The sequence below is a fragment of the Desmodus rotundus genome, chromosome 3 (assembly GCF_022682495.2).
Source record: "Desmodus rotundus isolate HL8 chromosome 3, HLdesRot8A.1, whole genome shotgun sequence".
In the NCBI taxonomy this organism is placed as follows: domain Eukaryota; kingdom Metazoa; phylum Chordata; class Mammalia; order Chiroptera; family Phyllostomidae; genus Desmodus; species Desmodus rotundus.
Window position 1 is genome coordinate 178642912 of NC_071389.1, and position 19621 is coordinate 178662532.

The window sequence follows — 19621 nt, forward strand, 5'->3', positions numbered from 1 at the left end:
TGGAGAAGGTGCTGTGATTGATTGAATGTATCAAAAGTGGTTTGCAAAGTTCAATGCTAGAGAATTCTTGCTGGATGATGCTCCACGGTCAGGTAGACCAGTTGAAGTTGATAGCGATCAAATCGAGACATTAATTGAGATCAATCAACATTCTATGACATGGGAGATAGCTGGCATACTCAAACTATCCAAATGAATAAAGTTATTGGTGAAAATGTAAAGTGTGTCTTTTACAGAAAAAAAATACAGGTTTTTGGCCAATACAATATTTCTAAACATAACAGAGTGATTCCATTACATTTAAAACAAATCATGTCAGCCTTCCGCTAAAACTCTCTATGTTTTCCTATATATCTCAGAGTGAAAAAAAGCAGAAGACCTTTAAATTGTCTATTAGACAATTACTGTGGCCCACTTTCCTCCTTTGAGCTAATCTATTCTCTTATCTCATTCCACTTAGGGCACTGATTTCTCTATTGTTTCTCATCTATAGCTGGCTTGCTTCCACCTCAGCTTTTGAGCCTCCCTGTTGCCTTATCTGACTGATTCTTACCCCAGAAATTTGCAGGCCTTTCACCTACTTCAAGTCTCTGCAAAAATATTATTTCTTAATGTGACCAAGTCTACCTTATGTAAAATTAGCAACCTTCCTACCTGTACATTTTTAATCTCCCTTATCCCCCATATATTTTCATATATTATCATAGTCTAATTAGCTCTACTGTTTACTTACTACCTTTCTTGCATATCATCTGACTTCCTCCATAGAACATAGGCTCTAAAAGGACAGAGAGTTTTATTTTACACTGATATGTCTCAGAAAATAGTAGCAGCAATAATGTAGGTGTTCAAAAAATACTTTTGTCATTGTTGAAAAAAATTATTTAAAGACAAGTAGCAAAACGTTTAATACAGATAGTTTGGCAAAAATTGTCAAGGATCTACATGAATCACTGATGTTTGGAAAATAGTTCTAATTGCTATTTCACTAGAATCATAATTATCAGCACCTCCTAAATGTGTTTTTTTCAGGTCCCAGCTGTTTGGATTTCTAAAATTCCGTCTTCCTTCTTCATTCTTATATGTGCTTCACTTATTTTACTACCTTCTTTTCTATGAACTTTCTAATACACCAAGTCAAGGGAAATGGCCAAATAAGTTTTTCTGTCCTACTTTTTACAAGGCAAGAGAAAGATCTCTTTAGTTTTGTTTTATTTAGAATAAATAGTACATAGCTTGAGACACATGATGACTCCACAATATAATTTCTGATGCGTCCCTGATAAGGGCTGGCTCCTCTAATCCAAGGACCCTCTGCACTCTATATTTAGTATGCTTGATTTAGCTGAGCTATTTCTCCAAATATAGAAAAGTATTAGTGGAATAATGTAATTCTATTGTACTGATTTGGAATTTTTGGACATTATCTGAAATAAGCTTCTCATTTCCTTCCCTGCTTAGTATATTTAGGCACCAATTGTTACCTAGCTTCCTTAAGTCACAGGTAATAATTATTACTTTTAGTAATAATTCCAAACATCTTTACTTCCAGTAAAATGTGTTCATGATTGTGATATACCTGATGTACTATAAAATGTTAAATTGAACCCAATACTGTAAGAAGAAAGAAGATTGAGTTGACAACCAGAAAGTACTTTTAAAGCTAAGCAGCTATGTGACTTTAGAGCCTTTTCTCACCTAGTTTAATCTTCCTTTTTGTAAAATGAAAGAGTGAATCAGTTAGATATCCTCAAAAGCGCTCTTTTGTGCTGACATTCTATGTAGACGATGCTTTTATACTACAGCCTTGGAGAAAGGAAAAGGCTGGTCCTATAGTCTCTTCTGCTTTCTCAAAGACGCAGAGAAGTTAAACTTAATCTAAGTGGCTCAGTGAATGTGTAATGGGTAAGAAGTACGTACCATGTCCCTCTGAGAGATTACTGTTTTTCAGAGTCTGAAGGAGTCTCTCTGCAATTGTAAGGTGCTGCCTTCTTCACACAGTTAAACAGGAAGTACAAATAGAAGAACAAAAGAGATCTGAGAGGCCCAGCCCCTTCGGTAATTGTTCAGACACAGACCGCCCAAATAGAAAACACATGCTATTTCCCCTCTGCCTGACCAATTTGGCATGCAGAGTACAAATTCACGGCAGAGGGTTGGGCCTCGCCAGGCAGGAACTGGAGTCAGAGGCTTCCCTGCTACTTGCTGGGAGAGAACATCAGGAATGCCTGTCAGTGCCTTGGTTCCTGAACTGCCTCCTAGAAGCCAGGCAGCGTGGAGCAACCCAACCACAGCTCACCCTCACCTCTGCAGGAATCCCGATGCAGGCCAAGTACAGCAGCACGAGGAACATGCTGGATGCTGATGGGGACACCACCATGAGCCTGCACTCTCGGGCTTCTACTACATCTCATCGTCCAGAGCGTGAGCACACAGGTATTCTGTCTCCTGGAGTCCAAATTGGCCAGATCCTTGAGAAATGCATGAGATACGCTGCCTCCCCAAGGAATGTACAAAATAGAGGAAAGGGAGATGAATGTTCTCATGATGTACAATTAATGCAAACTCTTCACTTTCCACCTCTTGCATGTGACCTCCTATATGAACATCTGAAAAATTAAGCTTAGTATATACACAGATGTTTGTTTTTCTAAGGTTTTCTTGCTGGCAGAGTGCTTTGCATTCGAGGGTGTGTTGTTTCTACCTTACCAGTTAGGTAGAGTGTACAAAGGTGAGAGAGTATGTACAACAAATAAAGCATCATGCCTTCCCTTCCCTGCCATCCCATGAAGGCCAAGTCCAGTGCTCTTTTATTTGTCATCTGTGATCTGATCTGGACCCTTAGATTATAAAGGCTACCTTTTTGTTATTTTTGCTCTCACGGCTTCAAAGTGGGGTTTTCAAGCAGATACATCAACCTGGTATTTTGTAATAATTGTTCTGCATCGTGAAGTTGTGAGGGCTTGGGAGAGTCATATCAGCATCAGCTGTTAGGCTTTATCATCTGCGAAACGAGGGGACCGTTAAAGCAAATGCCTTCTAAGGTCGCTTCAGCTCTGACATTCTGTGATCCATTGATTTATATGGTGGCCTCAAGTGCAATTACATCCCATCGCCTCTTCCCTTTTGTGCTACTGAGTTCCAGAGCACTACTGAGATGATTGAATGAAGTTATGAAAATATTTAACTTCAGTTACATTTAGCTTCCATCTTTTGCTTTTATTCCAATGATTCACTCTGTGACATATTGATAAAATATATGTTTTCAGTCTGTAGAAGGGATAATTCACATGCATAGAGAAGGATCTTATTTCTCAGGCAACTCAGCCAGTCTAAGGTAAAAATGTGTCCTGAGGTCCAGTGGAAAGGCCTCACACTGCCAAACGGACAGGACTAGGTAAGTCACTTACTAATTGTGTGATACTGGACACACTTAAGTATTATGGACCCCAGTTTCTTCATGTATAAAATGATGATAAACATGCACATAGTGATTAACATGTGCCTGGTATTGCTTTAAGTGTTTTGTACATATTAATTCATGTTAACTTTAGCCAATATTACGTAGAAGCAACAGGTCCTCACATAGAAGATGGCTGTGATAGTTAGGTCGATAAGCTATGTAAAGTCCTTGGTACATTGCAGACACACCAAAAGTGTGAATTTCTTTTCAATAACACATTCCCTTGAGAATTCCTGAAGGGCTCTGTTTACATTTTGGTGTCAGTCTGTATCTGAGAAGTCCTCACTTAATGCCTGTATCTTGACATGTCCTTTCTCTTTTCACCATATCCTGCTTTACTTCACCTTCATGAATCTGCACATGCATTTTTCTTGCGTTGTCTTCCATTTCTCTTTAGCTTTAGGTTTTATTCCTTTCCTCTACTAAACCTTTCCATTCAACTTCTATTTATTGCATGATCTGCCACCTGAGAATCACTGATGTGAGTTTTTGGTTTTTTCCTAAGCTCTCTAGTAAGCTGTGAGGGAATCCTGGGGGATTTCCAGCCTCCTTGATGTGAACCAAAGTGTCAACTCTGGAATGTCAGTTTCTGTAGCCACCAGATATGGTGTCATAGGATAAGAGAGTTTTCCTCTAACAGATCCTGTGAAGAGTTGGAGTTTAGGGCTGTAGTTTTAAGTAGTTTGTGTATAACATCACGTTTCACCTTTGATGAGAGCCAGGAACTCTCACAAGGATTAGTGATCAGCATGATGAGGAACAGGGTGTACAAATAAATTCTACTGAGGATTGAGGGTGGAGAGGGGAGGTGGAGTGGAATAAAACACTAAAACATCTGGCAACATTTTTGTAAGAAGTGGAAGTTGAAACAGTAGGAGTAGAGGTTACAAAGCAGTGTCTTCCAGGAAAACACGGCATCTGAAAATATTGGGTTGGCCAAAAAGTCCGTATTTTTTTTCCTGTAAAGTAAAATACACATTTTTCATTTTCATCAATAACTTTATTGATTTGGATATTTTGAGCATGCCATCTATTCCATGTGATATCATGTCGATTGATCTCAATTAATGTCTCGATTCGATCGCTATCGACTTCAATGGGTCTATCTGACCGTGGAGCATCGTCCAGCAAGAAGTCTGTAGCACAGAGCTTCGCAAACCACTTCTGATGTGCTGCATCTGTCACAGCGCCTTCTCCATACACAGCGCACATCTTTTTGTGTGTGTGTGTGTATTTCAGTTGCATTTTTATGTTTCTTGAAATAATAAAGTATAATATGCCAAAAATGTTGCTTATTTTCTTCCATCTTCAATATTAAAATGGTTACACAAAAATTCACCAATTTTGATAAGCTCCTTTTTAAATGCACATTGACATGGCAGCTGTCACAAAACAACCTAACAAAATTATTTCAAATAAAGTTAAAGACAACTAAGTGCCGCTACAGCCATCTTATGAAAAAAACCAAACGATCTTTTTGGCCAACAATAGTTATCTTACCCTCCATGTATGATAACTTGTTTTCATCTTGTGATAATGCAAGTATTTAGAGCAATGTTACCATAGAAGTCTATTTCTTAGAAAAATGGATCTAAAATATTTTGTTGTTAAAAAGACAGACTAAAAAAATCTCTGGGATTCTTTTTTCTTTTTTTGGCAATGCAGAAGATTCAGATTCAACATAATACTGTGGGAAAATTACAACTATAACATTTTAGAATTAATAAAAATAAGCGATATACATTTATTTTCTAGATTTTCATTTTTTTCAATATAAAGTTGTTTGCATTTAAAAAAATAGCTAAACAATTAGGAAGATAGAAAGTAAAAATATAAGTTAATACCCTCATGCCTTCTTCCCATAAGCTAATGCTTGGGGTCACGCTATCCCAGACCTGTTACAAAGTACTGGGGATAAAATGCCAAACATGATATGATCCCTGTTGATGAGGAAACTTAAATTCTAATACAGTTCCCAATTCAGCAGTAGGTGTGATACGTTCCGTGATGAAAGCATTCACATGGGACAATGGAGAGCTTGGTCACTTCTGTGTGGTAGAGGAAGAGAGGATCAGGAGAATTTTGAGAGAGGGGGTAACCATTCAGTTGAGTTGACTTTGAGATGTTCCTCATGATATGGAAGCAGAAATGGGAAGGTTTAAGGAGCTGGGTGCCCTGTGGGCAGACACATGAGAGAAAGCCAAGGAGGTCTTCGTTAACTTTGTGTTTCGGAGAACTGTAAGCAATATGTTATGGCTGAGGTGTAGGGTTGGAGAGGGGGAAGCTTGATAACAGGGTAAGTCTGGAAAGTTAAAGAAGACCTTTTATATCACACTGAGGTATTCTGATTCTATTCAGCAGGTAAAAGGAGTTAACCGAAGGATCTAAAGCAGTAGTAACATAATCCATTTTGGGTTGTTAGAAGACCATCTAGGCTACAATGAGGAGGATGGATTGCAGGAGTATGAAGTTAGATGAGCTAGTACAGCTTTTGCACTAGGATAAGCATGGTTAGAAGAACCCGATCTGAGGTAGTATTGGCATGAGGGGAAGAAATCAGATATGAAAAATGAGAGGAGGAAGAATTTAAAGGATTGGAGACTGGTTACAAGGGGGAAGAGAAGGGAAGGGAGAGCTTAGGCTGTGTTCCATCTGATACTATGTAGGTGGTGCTGCCCTTAACTGAGATGGAAACTACAGGCAGAATAGGAAAGATGATGAATTCAGTTTGAGTGTGAGATCCAGTAAGAGAAGGGACATGCAGTTGGTGTTGCCCAAAGACACTTGTATATACACTGTGTGGGTTGGAGGTAAGGATTCTGAGCTATATATTTATGTGAAAATAAATTCCACTTAAGTTCCACTTTTCATTACTCATATTAATTACAATATTTTTCAATTTTCTTGCATGTTTTAGCTTTATTTTCTCAACTACAACATAAACGCTTCATTGAAGATTCATGGCATAAATCATATCTAATCAATTCAATAAATCTTTTAAGCATACTACTAAATATCAAGACTTATGGTAGACACTGTAGAGAATCTATTTTAGGTGCTTAGAGAAGTAGAAGGAATAATCTGAATGAATAATTCTAAGAAATGTTATGTAGTCCTATGGAATATATGTAGGAGGTCACAAAAGTAAATAGGAATGAATAACTTACTGTGTTTATTCATGTGCATATTTTTGAATGAGGTGGCATTTGATCTGGTCTGTAAGGCTGAGTCCGGGTTTTCCAGGTGGAGCGAATGAGGCACTGGTTGGCCTTTCCATTGCGAGGGCCACACGCGCAAAGATAAAAACAGAGCGGTAAGGAACTGGCTTGGTGCAGTGTATTCATGGGTAAAACTAAGAATGACAAGCATTCAGAGGGAAAAAATGAAGTGTTAGTTTTGGATTGGAACTTAGATGAGGATAAGAAAATTTGGGGAATCGTCAGTGGAGTGAAATATGATGACAAGGTAAACAATTAGGATGGTGAGCGGTTCGTCCTTGAAGCGAGAGGTGTGTGGGCGATTTGGGCAGGTGAGGCAAAATGTAGGGTGGGGTCCTACTGTACAGGGCTTTATGTAGCATGCTAAGAAACTGTGTTTCTTTAAGGATGAGATTAAATTTATGTACATTATAATGTTCACTTTGGTGGTAGAATGAAAAATGTATTATTTAAGGTGACTATTACTGAAATTTTACAATATAGAGGTAAAAATTTACAAGTGACAAAATCTGAGAGTCTTTCTTTTTTAATTTTAATTTTTTATTGTTATTCAATTACAGTTGTGTGCCTTTTCTCCCCATCCCTCCACCCCACCCCAGCTGAACCCACTCCCTCCCCCACCTCCACCCTCCCCCTTGATTTTGTCCATGTGTCCTTTATAGCAGTTCCTGTAATCCCCTCTCCTCACTGTCCCCTCCCAGAGTCTTTCTATAACACTATGTGGAACTGCCGTATAAGGCAAATATTAATGTGGGATTTGTTGGGTGGATGAGAAAATGATTAAAACATTCAGCTCTAGAATGAGAGTCCTTAGACAGCACTTCTGTCTCCAGCACTTACCAGCCGTTCAACCCTGAGCAAATGAAGAAACTCCTCAGTACTTCAGATTTCTTATCCAGTTAAGGTGAAAAACAGTGCCCTCTTGAATAATTTTTGGGAGATTCAAATGAAATACCACAGCCTCTATAACACCTTTGATAAGTATTATTATCAGAAGCTATGTGTCCTTGGGTAAGTTAGCTAAGCCTTCTGGGACTCAATTGCCTACCTGTGAAATGGGGATGACAATAGCATCTACCTCATAGAAACTTCTTAAAGAGAGATGAGATCATTCATAAGACATGCATCTCAGTAACTCACGGAACATAAGCAACTGTCTTTAATAGTAGTTTTGAATTATACGTATTTCAGAAATGAAATTCCTTGATTGGGATATCAAATTGACTCACCCTAATTTTACTCAAAAGAAAAAGTATAATTGAGTTTCTAAATCTAATCGCTGTAAATAAGAAACTTGGCATATTCTGGAAATAGTGTATGTTTTCAGATGTATATTCTATTGGAAGTGTAGGAAGAATAATACCGTTTTGCTTTCAGAGAGAATGAAACTAGCAAATACTTGAACTAGACTCATAAGAGAAAGGAAACGTGCATTCTTACGAACACTGAAAAACGCTCCCAACCCAAGGGCCCCAAACACTCTCCCATGAGGAAGGTTTACTATGTGCCACATGCAAAGATTAAGGAAACAAGAAGTTTCTAGAGAAAACCCAACATTTAAAAATTCAAAAATATATCCAAAGATCAGATCTAAACTAGCAATAATTGAAAAATAATTGAAAAGAACAGTGAGCTAAAGAATGAGATATGTATTTTCTAAAATGTTAACCCCTGTTTCTCTGTGAGTCCTGGCTCACAGGAGAGTGTACAAAGTGTGGTGTTAACACAACAATGTAACTAGTTTAACTAGTTTGCACAGTGTGGCTTTCTGCAAATTGTTTAAATTCTCTTTGTCTCCCCCAGCTTTTACGATCCTTTCCACTTTGGAGGCATACTAACTGACTAATTTAGTAATATGTGTTTCATTTCTTAGAGGCCCAGAGAATGGAGGTGTGTAAACATTTCCCTCTGTTATGATGCCTGATGAAGAGTAACTGGTTGAGTGCGACAACTTTCTTCATCCACAAAGTTTCTCATAACGACAAAGGAATTTGTATTTAAAACTTGACCTTAGCGCTGTAGCCTTTTATAGTATAGTTATAGTAAGAGGATACAGGAAAGGGCTGTTTTTTTCTATATATATCTTATTATTCCCAGGGATGTTTATATCATTCCTCTGCCTGTCCACACCTTTTTCTAAACAAGCCTTGGGAGACAGCATCGGGTTCTCTTCCAAAAAATGAAGATGCGCTGAAGCCAAGCCAAACTGAAGCAGCTTATTTTTCTTATTGTAGTGTGGGAGGGTCCCTAGAGAGAGACCTCATTGTAATTGGGGGCACTTGTACTAAAACTCAGGAATATGAAACCCACACTTAGGGAAAAACACCCAGAGAAGGAAAAAGAAAAAGTGAAACTTGCAACTCCATAGTCCTTCCATCTGAAAGTCTAGTTTCTTAGAAATAACCATACCTGGTATAGAAACTCCCCAGGGTTTTGTTTCTCTGGGTCTTTAGAGAAAACAGGAAGGTATTTTGAATACTTAGGGAGAAGGAGGAAGGGGAGGAAGGGAAGCAGAGAGAAGGAGGGAGGGAAAGAGAGAAAGAGAAGTCAGAGTAGAAAAATTCCCAAATGATCAAGGAAAGATGATTCCCTTAGAAGTTAATTTTTTAAACTTTGTTTCCTTAACAAAAAATATGCTACATTTCTTTCCTATTCTGTCCTAGAAGCAGCTTTAGGAAGGATCGTGTATTTATTCTTACATGGATATAATTATTATTAAATAATGTTTTAATCCCTAAAATCCATGACCTCACTTCACAATAAGGATTTAAGTTTTCATTTATTAATCCTTTGCACAGAAAATCAACACCTTCCTTACCCCTAATATTATATACAGGAAAACAGTTTTCTTAAAGAATAAATAACTTGGTTGATTTCATAGTTCTTATTCTTTACCTTTTTGTTACCTTTTATTTGTCCAAAGAAATATCATAAAAAGAGACATTATTTTTAAAAAATTATGCCTTTACATGTGTATTAATATAAATAGGTCTGAGCAAGGGAGGCAAGCATGGAACAGATACTTACGAATCATAGACTCATTCATTCATTCATTCATTCATTCATTCATTTGACATTAACTGAACTCATTTCAACTGATGTTCTATGTGCTAAACAATGTTCTTTTCCATAACGGAGCTTGCTTTCTCCTGGGTAAGGCAGATGTAAACCGAAAGAAATAAGATATATAATATATCTGATGGTAATAAGAGATATGGAGAAAAATAAAGCTACCGGGTGGCTGGTCCACAGATGCATGTGTGTCTCTGGAATGTAGAAACATCCACCTGGTTGATGTTCTTTGACTATGTAGAACTTTAAAAAGTCCTGAGGTTTTGGAGAAGATGTTTCTACTCTTGTTTGTTTATGCTCTGCTAATCTGAGATACTCTAAAGGTCAATGCCTTGGGAAGTCAGAAGTTTCTAGGAAAATGTAGACCAAACACATAGGCCAGATATCTCAGATCTGTTCATGATTCAGAATCTCATGTCAGTGGACAGAATCCAGTGCAGCTGGGAGATGAATTTACCAAGTCTGCCCTCTGCTGACAGGAAGATTGATGAAAAGTCAATAGATTAAAAAAAAAAAAAATCAATGTTTAAGGTTTAACTGGAGATAATCTGTGCCTTTGTAAAAGTCAGGTAGTTTAGATAATATTCATTTTTTTAATGATTTCATTCTTCATTCATTTATTCATTCAAATGGGTATTCAGCCTTTCTGTGCCAGGCTCAGTTTTCAGTACTGGAAATACAATGCTGAACAAGATAGACAAGATCACTCTTTATTTTTTTTATGTTTTTTATTCAGTTACAATTGTTTGCATTTTCTCCCCATCCCTCCACCCTACCCCAGCCAGTCCCACTTCCCTCCCCCACCTCTACCCTCCCCCTAGATTTTGTCCTTGTGTCCTTTATAGTAGCTCCTATAGACCCCTCTCCCCACTATCCCCATATAAAAAATATAACCAGAGACATTGAAATTAAGAACAATGTAACAATAGCAAGATTACTCTTTCAATGCAGTGTACTACATCCAAAGGGGAGGAGAGAGAGAAAACCAAACAAAAATCATGAACATGATACTTAATAATCTTATTTTTATAAAACATACACAATGGGGTAATGTGCTAGAGATGGGTGCATGGTTCTCTCCTAAATGTGTGCCATTTAAACATAAAGCTCAATACCAGGAAGTAGCCTCCCAATAAACCCAGCTGTGGATTCATTGGTGCTGGGGAAGAGGCAGAGTTAACACAAAGGCACTGAAACAAGGACAAGCTTGTTTGTTTCAAGGATGGACAGAGGCCACTGTGAGCAGAGCATTTGCCCGAGGGCACAGTGGTACAGAAAGGGATGAGACGACCAAGTAGGGTCTAGATGAAAAAGGTTCTTAGAGAATTTTATTCTAAGTGCAATAAAGCTATTGGACGTGTTTAGTTTAAGTTGGGAAGTACTATAATCAAATTTCCATTTTTAAAAAAAGGTCAACCTGAGTCTTTATGAAAAGTGATTTGGATTTTATTAGAATTGTCATGCAAGCCACTGAAAACTTTTTGAAGGAGATGATTATTAAGAGAAACTAAGAATCACATTTTAAAATGTATAAATGCCTGCTCCATGATTTCCCTACTAGATTGTAAATTCCAAAGGATAGTGATGATATTTTCTACTTCTGTACATCTTTACCACTTCTCATTCCCTGTTTGGAAATAATATTTAGTATTGTACAAATTTCTGTACCGAGAATATATTCTGTGGTGGACTTTTCTAGAGAGGAAATGCACTTATGTATCTTTAATCTTTCTGTTTTAGAACCTGACTTGAATTCCCAATAAAGAGAGCCTCCCAAGTCATGAAGAAATCCGTGGGTTTGAGGGTTTCTCTCTCCCTTTGGTTCATTTTAATCACAATGCTGGATGCTGCCTGCACTGGTTAGGGGATCTTCCTTGTCAGATATAACAGGTCACTCAGACTGGTAGCTGATCTGATTAGGTGATGGGCTTATTTCCCACTAAGTGGAGCCCCTAAAATTACCACATGGTAAACTTGTGAGGGTGGGGACAAGGGATATTGTCTATAGCTTTTTTATTACTTAATTGGCTCTCAATTGACATAGCTTGGATCTCTCTCTTGAGAAATTGATGGTCACGTTTCCATCTCTTTTTGGAAAGCTATAATTTAATGAACAAATAAAATCATTACCAAAGAGGAACTTTCACCAAAGAAATCCCCCAAAGAAACAGTAAGATGATCATTTCTCTTTACTGATACGCAGTTTGGTTTTTGGGAAAAGCATTTATGGAACTTGGGAGGGATGGTATTTTGCAAAAGTGATAAAAAAATTAATTTCATCTCTTCTCTGATGATGTAAAAAATTGTTCTTTGTTAAGGCATTTACACAAGAATCTTTTACAACTTGAATTTTCACAGGAAAAAAGTTATATAAACAACTATACAAAGGTAACAGGAAGGCACAACTCCATTACTGCAAAGCAGGACTGGGTGGGTGTGGGGAACAGAAGTGGGTGGGGCTCGTGAAAGAATCCAACCTTGACAAGTGAGGCTTGGCCTGCAGGTTTCGGACAATGTTTTTCTGAGGACAGAAAGAATGTGATCTAGTCCCTGATTACTGTTGTCCTGCAGAATATGTTCTTTCCCAGAACCAACTCCCCTTGCTTGAAGCTGACATACATCCAAGACGATGAAAAAGTGAAACCCGTCCTTTTCTTTTGTTCCCTGCAGAGCAGCGGCCTCCCTCTTCAGCTTGGCGTCCAGCGGCCTTGACCCTGCTCCTTTTGTGCCTGGTGCTACTGATTGGCCTGGCAGTGCTGGGGTGTGCATGTAAGTCTGCACTCTGACTTGGGGGAGGATCCTGGCCCCAAGGTTTGTGTGGGATGAGAAATATTTGTTATGGAATATTTCTTCACACTTTAATTCTAGAGCCTGCAAATAATTCAATTTACCTTATTCTAAAGTATCTATTTAAACAGTGAGTAGTGGAAGAAGCATTAAAATACAGAAATCGCTTGCCAGCTAGACTTTTACATTCTCTTTGAGATAAGAAGTTTTTTATCCCTTTGTTTATATTCCAGTATTTAAAGTCAACAATTTTTAATAAACTCATGCTTCAGCTCCTTCTTTTCCACAAAAGAGTTGAGGCAGTGGTGTTTGCCCGTAGCACGCCTGGCTCAGTGGGCTAATGCCGAGGGAAGAGATTTCCTCTATACCCCAACTCCGCAATATAAGGAGGACAGACCAGGTCCTTAATCACTGTAATATTTTTCAAAAGGTCCAGGAAGTTATAAAATCATTTTGCAAAAAACCTATGAAAGTTAAAAAGGAAAAATTCATGCATAAAGTCAATTACAAACTAGTAAGGACAAGTTCAAAAACTTAAAAAAGGAAGTGGGCACACTTCCTTGATCAGACGGACACCATGGCAATGTTTCCTAGAACGGTTGAAGAAGGTGGTGCAAGAGAAAAGGTTACATCGAAGAGCAGGTTTTAATGTCAAAAATGTGGGGTTCATGGGAAATTTTCAAACTTTTGTTATCTTAAATTTTATAATTAAATAATTAATGTCTTTACCCTGACCCCAAAATTTCTATTTTATTTTAATGTAACTATTGTTTTGCACCCACCATTCATTCTAGGGATGTAAAGCAACATTCATGATTCATAAAGGGCTTTTATCTTAAATTTGAGAACCTGGTTTTTAAACCTAAGTGTTGAAATATTTTAACCATGTGATATTAACTTACTTATTCTTACTGAGCCAAACTGCAAATGTATAAAAATACAGAAATGGTAATGTGACCATTTTAATGACTGAATGAGGTAACAATGTATGGTACATTGTCAATTCTCAATGTAATGCTCGAACTATACATAGATTTACAGTTTGGGGTTGAGTAATGGTTTGAGAATATATACAAAATATTTATTAAACAGTAAATATGATTAAGGAACTCATTCCTGAAGTTAGAAACAATTACTATGACTCCATATTTTCCTGTAAGAAACATACTTGGAAAATTAATTTGTCCACAAAAACAGAACTTAGTATGTACTACATTCCAACCTTGAATATAGGTAATATGAGATCTCAGAGCCTGATATCATAAACAATATACTGTTTTGTCTTCTTCAAATGTAAAAATAGAAATAGAAATAAAGAAATAAACTGTCTAGTCTGACTTGGTAACTTGGGTTAGTTTTTCAGTTCTACCAGCTCTCCAATACTCAGAAAGACAGCATTTCTACAATGGAAGAAAGATTGGGGAATCTCTCTCAACAGCTGCAATCTCTCCAATCCCAGAAGAGGAAGCTTGTAGGAGCTCTGCAACGTGTGGCTGAAAAATTCTGTCGTGAGCTCTACAACAAAACTGGAGGTGAGTCCTGGTCACTGACAGGACATCTGCCCTCAGGACATCTGTCACTACAGGGCTGACTTTCCCATCAGTGTGCCAGGAATCCAATGTGTTAATTAAATAGCTGTAGTATTTAACTAGGTATCTGACAAACTTAATAGTTTGGGCATACAGATTATGTCCACTTATTGGGGTCTTTTTGCTCAAACACATCTGTACAATCATACATGAAGGGATTCTTGAAATTCAGACATTGCAGTCCATGAAAGAGCCCTATGATGTGAATGTATCTTCATATTCAAGGAATAATAAGGAGCCTATTACCTGGAGTGAGTGAGTAGAAGACTAATAGGAATGAGGTAGATATTATTTATGGCATCAGGAGACATTGTAAGGGAGTTGGCTTCTATTTTGAGCAAGATGAGGATTCATTACAGGATCTAGAGCAGAGGAAATACATGTCTGACATGAATTTTTAAAGACTCACTCTGCAAATATGTTGAATATGGACTGGAAAAGGGAAGGAAAGGAACAGAGAAATCATATAAGAGATGGCTATTGCAGCATTCCGGGTAAGAGATATTAGTGGCTCAAACTAAAATATGACCAGTGGAGATGAGCGCATGATGGAATGAACGGGTTGTGAGAGAAAAGAGTTGTGAGAGTCAAAGATATCTCCAAAGTTCTGGGCCAAAGCGACTAGAAGCACAGAGACGTAATCAAGTAAAGTGGGGAAGAATTCTGTGGTTATAAAGGGGAGGGTTGGGAACCAGGAATGCTGTTTTGGGCAAGCTGAATTTGAAATATGTATGATTTAGATATCCAAGTGGAGACATGGAGACGCAGTTTGGTATACAAAGGATAACATCTGGGCCAGAGACATAAACTGACTGACTAAGAAATCTCCCAAATTATTTATTTGTTTAAAACTTTGTTTTACCTTATGTAATATTTCATATATACAGAAAAATACAAACAATAATATAATATCCATTTGTATTAACCACTCATATTTTAACATTAACATTTTGACACCAAATTGTTTTTTAAATAAAGACACTTTAATGGAATTACTGAGTTCCTATTTCACCATATACCCACAAGGAACTTGCTTATGCGTCCCCAACTCTCAAAGGCCAGAGGCCATGTTCCCACATATGTACTAAAGCCACAGCTGGCAGGGCTTAGTTCCTATATATACAACCTCTTCCCACAGTAATCCATCTTACTCTCGACCTCTGCACTTAATTCTCTAGCTTTGGTGCCCATCTTAATTTCTGATACATAGAGATATACCATTCTAATTCATACTTGGCTTAATATTTATTTTTTTCTAAAATTTTATTTACTTGTGTTTAGAAAGAGAAAAGCGTTCATATCTTATTGATACACCAAGGTCTGTCAGGAAAGAGTGGAGTCATGGTCAATATAAGAACAGTTTGTATGACATCTGTGTAAGCTGGCAGCCAAGGAGAGTGGACTGGAATGTGCATGTGTGAACAATGACAACTTCACTGTACTAGTCAGGGGGTGTGGTAGATGCCATTGAGTGAGCGTGTGTACTGTGTGACTGTCCATTCAAAATAACTAAGTGAGTAGAGTGATGAATCTGCATCAAATTTTGTGTTAAGCTTGAACATTTCTCCACGGAAACTGTTCAGATGATTCAGAGGCTTTTTGGGGATGATGCAATGAGTGCAGAGCAAATAAAAGTGTGGCACAAATACTTCCAAGATGGTCTAGAACCTGTTGAAAGTGATCCACATTCTGGAAGGCCTGCAACAAGCAGGACACTTGAGATGTTCAACGTGTATGGGCTGCAATCAACACAGATCTGTGTGAGGTCCCAAAGTGCCTACTTTGAAGGGGACTGAGGTATCATTGTACTATGTACAATGTTTCTTGTATCTTTTATCTTCTTCAATAAATGCCTCTGTTTTTCATAATATATGGCTGGATACTTTCTGGATGGACCTGTATATTGCATTAAAAAATATTTTTAGTAGTATATGAGAGGATTTTGAAGAATAAAATTTCAAAAACTTCAATTGTTTCTTATGTGCAATGCATGTTGCGTTTTGGAACATATGAAAAGTTCTTTATGCATTGAACATCCTCTCGGTATACTGAATTGCATAGGCCAAGAACAAGGAAGTTCCAGTCATTCATTGCTAGATTCCGTATCCATGAAAGCCAATAGTCTCTGTTTTAGTTTCCACTGTATGCTCAGGACCAATCACAATTCCTGGCATATAGTGGGTTCTAGGTAAACGTTTGTAGTTATCATTGCCTGGGCAATTAAATATCTAAGAGAAAGGGAATCCATTCTTTCTTGGGTTATCAAATGCTATATAATTTCAAGGGAGGAAAGAAAACAGACCTGGGTAAAAAATAACTTATTAAAATTGGTTTCTTCCCAAGAGCACAGGTGTAGCCCTTGCCCAGAAAAGTGGAAATGGCATGGGGACAAATGCTACCAGTTCTACAAAGAGAGCAAGAGCTGGCAGGACTGTGACTATTTCTGTACTGCTGAGAACTCAACCATGCTGAAGATGAACACACAAGAAATCCTGGTAAGGTCCAGAGTTTTGGGAAGTATTCTCAAAAAGATGTCTTTGAAACAGCTATGCAAGAAGAATACAGGCAGTCAGGGTTCACAGACCCTCCATTTATTTCAATCAGGGATATTTATCAATTTATACACATTTATGCGTATGAAAACATATGAACATTTCTCTTTCACCCCTTCCTAGTATGAGACATAAATCATCTTTTCCAATTCTTCTTTTACCTCTTTTGACATTAAATTGTATTCATTGTTCTCTTCTCCTTCCTGGTCAGTGCCTTTTGCATGTATTTATAAAGGTTACTCCCCCATTCCTGCATTTTTCCTTCCATTTCCCAGAATCACTTCACATCTCTTTGTAAATCTGCCTTCCATAATTTTATACCAAATCTTAGTGTTCACCCTGTGATTTGAAAGTAGCAGGTCACTTAAAAGGCTTGGTTGATGTGATTCTTGATTTCAGAATATTAGTATATCTTCTGTGCTTAGAAAGACAAAGGAAATCCTTTAACTTGGACAAATTAACTGACCTTAGCATAGATGCTTTCCTCTTATGTGTCCTATTATCTATGTGAGGCAGGAGTCTTATGTTCTCATATTAAAAGTGTTGGCTGGCACTACACATCTCTGTATATATGTGTTATTGTAACATCTCTAAAAGCTAAACATTTTCTTGTGTGCCTTTCAGCAGTTTGCCATGCCTCACAGCTACTCGGAGTTTTACTACTCTTACTGGATAGGGCTATCACGCAACGGCAGTGACAAGGCCTGGCTGTGGGTTGATGGAACGCCATATGCTTCTGAACCGTAAGCCCTCAGAATATTTTGTGGGAGAGGCATGTAATAGAGAGGTATTGCAGCAAATTGGCTCAATAAGCATTAATTGAACATCTGCTTTGTATTAGATACTATATTTATAGGAGGATATCCAAGGATTTATAAAACTGCTTGCTCCTTAATGGCTTCTAAACCAGTGAGGGAGACAGATAAAAAGTGTTAATAAAACAGTGGAGAAAGTTCTTTGTCTGGGTGCTTCCAGAAAATTTCATTTCAGGCCCTGAAGTTTCTTGGAGCATTAACATTGTCTGGAATTCACTGAAAGAGAAAGGGGGGGAGGGGAGAGAGAGAGAGAGAAAGAGAGAGAATGAATCTTCTATAGATTAATAAACTGAAGCCCAGGCTGTGATAGTGGCTTGCCTAAGGTCACAACACTTCAAACTTGTCAATACCCAGAGACAGTATAAGACCTCAGAATTCTTGGCTTGCTGTGCACTGAAATGGGGGCACATCTTTAAAAATGCAGTGTCTGAGGATAGATTTACTGACAATATAAACAATATTATTATCAAAAGTTAGGTCTACTTGTGTAATTTGGATAAGAGTAGGCATGATATTCTTTGAAATGAGTAAATGTAATATCGATGCTAAAATATATTATGATTTAAAGCCATATTTGAAAAGACACCTCTCTTCTCTGTGTACAAATAGGATTTATCCTTCCAGGAAATAGGACATATGCAATGTAATCATTTATATTTTATAATTAAGTAAACTGAGTCACAGAGAAGGTAGGTAATTTCTCAGAGGGCTGTAAAATTACATGTTAAAGTTGGACTATAACATGTATCATAGCTTTAGAAACTGATTTTGTTGTTTTGGGTGACCTGATGCTTCTAAGAATGGCAATGGAAATTGAAGGGCTGAAAAGAAAGAGCTTGGTGACTCCATCTTCCCAGTAAACTCATTCTGTGCACCTTTGCTATAAATTTTATCAAGCTAGGAGTATTTCTTACGTACTTTCTAAGTTCTTAGTATTTCTTTTTAGAAATAAACAATAAATAAATTAACATTTTTTTTTCTTTTTTAAGGTTTAGGATTATAACAGATATCACCAGCATAAGAGACAGGGACTGTGTAACCATCCTCAATGGAAAGGTTTTCTCAAAAAACTGCCAAGAGTTGAGACGGTGTGCATGTGAAAAAATGGCGGCCACAGTCAAGCTAGAGAGACTCCTTAGCTTCTCTGAACCATTACGTGGAGTTGACTGACTCTCTAGCTGCAAATACAACTTCGCACTCCCTTCAGACAAACTGAAGTTTAGAAGAAAAGTTCATCTCTTTGTGTGCACTTGGTTTCAAACTATTCTCTTTCATTTGATCCACATTTATACAACAATTCAACAAAAGTTTGAGCCAAAGCAAGTGCAATGCAAAGGATATTTGAGACATAGGCAAATGGAAAAAAATCAGGAAAGGCAATCCCTTGACTGACACAAGAAGGATTTTCATGTTTCCAGCTCAAGATCACCAGCACTTCTGAACTCGGGAATTCGTGAACATATTTACCAGCGTGAAGAAATCCCAATTATGTATCATCAACTGATCCTGGAAACCCATAAAATTATTAGCCACCTTCTTGATCTTGAGATAACTTTCTAGTGTTCTTCCCTCTCAGCATCTAACATCATTTCCTTTTTACCATGTGTTCCATGTTTATTTAGAGGAGTGAGGAACTTAAACGGAGGAAATAAATGTATGTAACATCCTCTGCGCTGATAGTCAGTCCTTGAGAAATCTGATACTGTGCTACCAAATACACAACTAATTTTTTTTTTGCTTAAGTTATTTTTCTTCCCTTCTCAATCTGTCAGTAAAGACTCTAACTGCTGTGTCCATGGCCTGCTTCTCACCAGGCTAATTGTCTTTATTAGAACCTTAACTCTTACAAACCTGTCTCCCCATGTCTATTTAAGATTCCAGTGATTGTCTCCTTCCCCGAGGAATTTCTTCTGTGATAGAAATATTGTCAACTCAGTCCCATGTCAGAATTACCATCCCTGATGCTCACGTCAGAGACTGCAGACCAGAACAGAAGTCAGTCTACGTATGTGCATCTGGAATAGTTTGGTTTTAGTTTATATTTTTTTCCATTTGATCCATGTTTATACCTTTCAGGTACTAAAGATTTAATAATAAAATAATGTGAAGTACGTGTGATTTTAGA

At 37.6% G+C, this 19621-nt stretch overlaps 1 protein-coding gene across 2 annotated transcripts; it reads left to right on the forward strand.

Annotated features, from left to right (window-relative positions):
• Positions 1–2112: 2112 nt before the first annotated feature.
• Positions 2113–19621, forward strand: CLEC1A (C-type lectin domain family 1 member A). Of its 2 annotated transcripts, none has more exons than XM_045186762.3 (6): positions 2113–2436; positions 12424–12522; positions 13896–14072; positions 16473–16624; positions 17309–17424; positions 18486–19621. In XM_045186762.3, the coding sequence occupies exons 1-6, from the start codon at positions 2322–2324 to the stop codon at positions 18664–18666; spliced, it is 840 nt and encodes a 279-aa protein (XP_045042697.2). In that variant the 5' UTR covers positions 2113–2321; the 3' UTR covers positions 18667–19621. The 2 variants fall into 2 exon arrangements, with proteins under 2 accessions (XP_045042697.2, XP_024435264.2); XM_024579496.4 differs by having other exon boundaries at positions 2115–2436; positions 17306–17424.